The 5,625-nt window shown below is 46.7% G+C and overlaps 1 protein-coding gene across 1 annotated transcript in view; it reads left to right on the forward strand.

Annotated features, from left to right (window-relative positions):
• Positions 1 to 1,345: 1,345 nt before the first annotated feature.
• The window catches only part of DNAH3 (dynein axonemal heavy chain 3), a 112,004-nt gene continuing 107,724 nt past the window's right edge, over positions 1,346 to 5,625 (forward strand). The window contains exon 1 of the mRNA XM_019542168.1: positions 1,346 to 3,331. Coding sequence (XP_019397713.1) covers positions 3,299 to 3,331 — 33 coding nt within the window. The 5' untranslated portion in view covers positions 1,346 to 3,298. The remainder of the gene's footprint in view (positions 3,332 to 5,625) is intronic.

The raw sequence follows: 5,625 nt of genomic DNA on the forward strand, positions 1-5,625 counted from the left end.
CCATGAGTGGGGGGCCAGAGCTGCCACTGATTATGCAGGGCGTGTGGTGGCACCTGGGCTTGGAGGTGGCCATAACTCCCCAAACTCCTTTAGCACCACTGCCACCGCTTACCCTTCACAGTCCTCAGCAGCTTTCCCTGCCCCACAGTGCGGCCCCCCACCAGGAAGAGGCTTGTGCTCCGGGACACTGTGTAGGCTGCTGCCCTCAACATGGTTGCTCGCCCCTTGCTGTTCCAGTGACAGGGACAGGGCATGGCCAGAGCCTGGCTGGCATGGCCTCTTAGGCGGGAGGCAGGAAGGGGGTTATTCCCCACTGGGAAGAGGCTCGTGCTCCTTGGACACCAAGGCAGGGGCTGCTGCCACCATCAAGGGCCCTGTTGTCTTGCCACTCCAGTGGCAGGGCAGAGGTGCAGCCAGAGCCCAGCCGGTATGGCCCCTTAGGTTGGGGAGCGGACGTCTGGCAAAGGGGACAGGAGGGGGCTTATCCTGCCTCTCGCCCCCCGCAGGGAGTTAGTGGTGGTGGCAGTCAGGGTGAGCAGACCACACTGCAGTCCCCCGGAGCACAGAGGGGGGAATAACTGCCCTCCGTGCCCAAAGGGCCCACGGTGGCCAGTGTTTGGCTGTGCCCCTGCCACTGTTGCAGTGAAGGAGGAGCACCTGGCAGACCCTGGTTCAGGTCCGTGGGACAGGGAGGGGGGAATTCAACCCCTCCCTGACTAGATCATTCCAGGCTACTGCTGGAGCTGGCCGTGCCCCTGCTGCTGAAGCAGCCAGCAGAGAAATGTAGGTCTGTGCTTGTGGGACGGGAGGAGGGAGCGGGAGCGGGGAAATGAACCTCTTTCCTGCTCCCTTCCAGGGTCAGTGTTTGGCCAGGCCCTTGCCCTTGCTCCAGCTGGGGACCAGAGGGGTGGGGCCAGCCCTGTTCCACTGGAGCAGCAAGGCCAGCCCAGGGGAGGATGCTGGGAGACTCTGGTTTAACTTTTAAACCAGGAAGGGGTCTCGGACAGAAGTTGCATAAACCAGTTTGAGCTCAATCAGTTAAGTCTGATATTACATTCAGCCAAGTGTATCTCAAACTGGTTTTGGCGATCTTGAAACTGACTTATGTGCACTGAACGTATGTTCCGTTACAGGTCTAAACCAGTATCTGATCACTTAAACCGGTGATCCAGTTTAAGAAACACCCCCCCTTCCCCACCCCCCAGGGTTAGCTGGCTAACATTGTATCTCCTGTAACCTAGTTGTGCTACCCTCCTCACCCCTATCCCTCTGTTGTTAGTCCTTCACTGGGGTGCTCTGTATTTCCATATCAGCTTTGTCATTTTTTTCTGGATTCCCAATCCTAAACATTTACTAATAAAAGTCAATCTGTTCCTAGCCTTCACCTTATAGGAAACCTGTTTGAAATTTGTATGCAGCACAGGGATGTGTGACCTGTCTGGGCCTCTCTCTTTCTGAATGAGTGCGTGTCTTATTTTAGGTTGGTTTGTTTACCTTAGACTAAAATCTTTGTAGACAGGGAACATGTCTTAAGACTTATAATGCCCTAGGATGTATAATAATTGATGGTGTTGCATGGCTGAATAAAAACCACCCTGAAAAGCCATCTTGAGTTTCTCAAGATTTTGAGTTCAGGTTGGTGAATACAAATGATCTTGTATCTTGATGCTGTTGTCACACAAATAGGAAAGACAAACCTCCGTGCTCCATATTTCTGTGTAGTCCATGGCAGCTGCAACGAAGATTGACTCTGACTCTGATAGGGTTCAATGCATGTGCTCCCAGTTCCTCTGCTGCCGTTGTAGGGTGGAATAACTGTTAGGCAGAAAAGTTATTGGAGGCTGCATGAGAGCCTCTTGAAGGGGCTAGGATAAGAAGAGGTACCAGATTTGTTTGTAGTGTTTGACCCCATGTGAGCCAACATTTGGGGAACTTCATGAGTTTGGATTCTGGATTCAACTGCTTGAACACTTAAGGCAGGGGTTCTCAAACTGTGGGTCGTGAACCCCCAGGGTGTCATGAGCAACTTAAAAGGGGGCTTCAAACTTCCCAGGGGGTACATGCGGTGGTGTAGAGTGGTGATGGCAGCGGTGGCTGCTGCATGTGAACTCCCTGTTCCCCACCGCTGCCATCCAGCACTCGGGGTCACTGTATCACCACGGTTGAGAACTTCTGCCTTAAGGTATTTTTTCCTCCTTGCAAATATCAGGTTTTGGATTTATCTTACCTTTGCTGGTTGGGAGATTTCCCCCACCCTATCCCAGTTCAGTTTATTAATAATCTCTCCCAAAGTGTGTGGGTAATTTCTGGGTCAACAACCCCATAGGAATACTGTATTGATTCCTGAGCCATTTCTCCTTGGCCACAGTGATATGACACCATACTGGGAGGCCTTGTTCTCTAGCCAACTATGACCAAGTAGAGGAAGTGGGGGGGAGAAGTAGGGGGTGGAAAAGCAGTCATTCTTATGTCTCCTAGCAACAAAAATGCTGTCACCTTGGTTACCAAGCTAAGAAGTGAAAGGCAGTGTCACAGAAGTTCACTTGAGCTGGGAGCAGCCGCCAGGCAGAGGCAATTAGCCAGGGCAGCAGCAGGTAGCACCCCCTTTCCTACCTCCAATCCCAAGACGCACGCACCCAGGAGATAAGGCCAAGGCACAGTGGATGCAAATTTGTCTTTCTGTTCAGCTTGCACTTTGATGTTTGCTCATGTCTCATGGCAATAAATGTATGCAAATCTCTGCACTAAATCCCAAACTGGGAGGCAGAGTGGTCCTGAGGCATTAGAAGGGCACAGGGGAGAGACAGTGGGAATGGGGAGAGGGCATGAGGCATGGGGTTGGGAAAGAGCCTGGAGGCGAAGAAAGCAGGGAAGAGAGCTTAAGGTGTAGAAGAGTGGAAGAAAACTTGGGGAAGGGACAAAAGGAAGCTGGGTTACAGAGTTCAGGTGAGATACTGGTAAAAAGGCAACTTGCAGTGGGCAGAAGAGTAAGAGACCCTGGGAAGAGAGGAGACGGGAGCTTAGTATAGGTTGCAGGGGAGAGGGAAGGGAGAAGGAAGCTTGCAGAAGAGGCTTCCTTCTTGCTGATGAAGTGTGTGGGGAGGGGATAGGGCAGTGGAGGGGAGCTGTCTGTTGTCATCCTGTCTACAGAATCCTGAATGGAAAGTGTGTCTTGGAAATTTCCCTAATTCCCTGAATATGCATGTAACTCTTACCAAGGCATTTATTTTAAGAAAAATAACATCATCTCTACCTTTTAAGAAGAAAAGAAACAATTTGAACAAAACCTGAGTTTACAATGAAGTCGACACAGACACCGAGTCTCTGGCGGGTAAGTGTAATTTACTATTGAGGCTGCCTGAAATATTGACAATGACATTTGAAAACCACAGATAAAATTGGCCCTCTGTGATTCATTTTTACGGCTGATTTACAGTTCAGAGTGTTTGAAGAAGCTGCTGCTGCATATTTATTGAACTGTGGCTTTTGTAAAATATCTCCTTGAATAAGTACTATAGTTCAAACATGCTGAGTCAAAAGGATATTAATTTTTGAAAACGGTTTTAGCTTTTGCAGGAGTAATGGCTTTCCTGATAACTCCTATAGCTTTAAGGATGAACAATCCCTTAATAACATGTTTTATTCACTTTCAAAATACAAAAACCTTAAGGGCCAATTCAGCAATCTTGAACAGGGAAATGTCCTTGTGGGTCAACTGGGGTTTTTCTTGAAGAAGGGCCACAGAATGTAACTTAAAGTTGTGACTTGCCTTGCATTTGTGTTTGCCAGAGAATAGCAGGAAGTCCTATCTTTTGGAGGTAAATCAGATAATTCCTTTCACAAATTCAATTTCTAAGTAAGCTGTACACTGGGTATTGAGAGAAGAGGAATGTGATTGGCTGAAGTGGGTTTGGACTGTCTAGTTATCTGCTGTAGTCACATGCGTCTGTTGTCAGTAGCCATTTTGCTACAAAAATGTATCGGAGAAATATCCTATCAAAATAATACATTGTGGAAATGCAGTTATTTCAGATAATACCTGCCTGTTCCATGGTGATTTAATGCACTTGTCTTCAAATGCAGCATACTTGTAAGCTTTGTTTTTATTTTTTTTTGTAACTCATCATCTTTTGTAGCTGTGTTTTACTGAGATCTTAAAGGGCACACAGGTGGCACAAAATAAATAACCATTGTTGCAGTATGACACTTTATCCTTTTCTGATACTGTAATGAATCTCTTATCTGCCTATGGAATGGTTTTTATATATATGATTATACTGGTTTTTATTAAATATATATTTATATACAGAAACATATGCATTTTTACATATAATATATAAATTATATATATTATTATGGCGTGGTTTAATTATATATATGAGCAATTAACATTTTGATTTATTTAATTTCAAACTACGTTATACATAGGGTGACCATACATCCTGGTTTGGCGGGGACAGTCCCAGATTTTGTAGGCCGAAGGTTGGGGGCAGGCTGGGCTGGACACCGCTCTTCCTGCCTGGGGTGGCGATTGGGTGGGAGGGGGATAGTGTCCCGGATTTCCTTAAAAAGAATATAGTCATCCTAATTATACATAGCTATTGCTTGTATGTATTGCTGCAAATTAAGTGCAAAATTGTGCCTGAAACTGAGTAGGTATGTTAGAGGAAAAGTGTATAGGACAGGTTCCTTGGGCTAGAGAGGGATGTGTACTTTTAGCCCTTTCATGAGTGCTGTGACAGAGGTGGTCTGTCAGTTGGTGTTCCCCAGCCTGCCAGCAGCATGATCTGCAAGTGTAGAGGCATAATCAGCTGATCCTTGCACACATGTTTTATTTAGGAATAGATATTGTGGGTATAAGCTTGGTGCTCTAATAGAAGTCATGTGGAGCTCTGCCCTTGACTTCAGGAGAAATTCATGTCTGCATGGGGGTGGAATGGATGGCACTGCATATTTTATCTTTTTAAATTGATGCTTAAAAACACTTTTAAGTATATCCCCACACACCCCTTGACTCATCCTGCCCTAAGATGGTTCCAAGGCACCAGGGGCACTCTGTTGGGTATGACAGCTCTGCCCTGCTGCTTCCCCTCCCTACCCCCATATTTGTGCAGAGCCAGCAGGGGATGTTTCCTAAATCAGCCGTTAACATTGTTTGCCCAGAAAGGTAACATGTAGTATTTGCAGTTGCAGCATCAGAATTATGCTTTAGGAATCCCAGCAGTGCAGATTGCAGTATGCCAGATAACACTGCATCTCATTCATCAACGTGCCCATTAGCTATTATATTTTAAGATATAAATAACATATAAGAATTCATACCAACTTGCTGTCCTGCCTATACTTTACCACCCTGCACTGTTAGTGTCACTTTGTGTACTACAAGGTTATGGGTTCTGGCATCTCCTGAGCCCAAGTATGCAAAATTAAAACAAAGCAGTCTTTTTTTAAATACGTAGGGGGTAAAAAGAAGGTCCCAGGTAATGTGGGGCCCTTACAGGACGACATGGGTAACTTGGTCGTCACACCAGACGGCAAACCTAACATGTTTAACGATTTCTTTGCCTCCGTCTTCCTAAGTAGGGACCAGAACAGCCACCTCCCTGCTGGGCCCCCCTCGGGCCC

The sequence above is a fragment of the Crocodylus porosus genome, unplaced genomic scaffold (genome assembly GCF_001723895.1).
Source record: "Crocodylus porosus isolate Cpor-Errol unplaced genomic scaffold, CroPor_comp1, whole genome shotgun sequence".
NCBI classification, from domain to species: Eukaryota; Metazoa; Chordata; order Crocodylia; family Crocodylidae; genus Crocodylus; species Crocodylus porosus.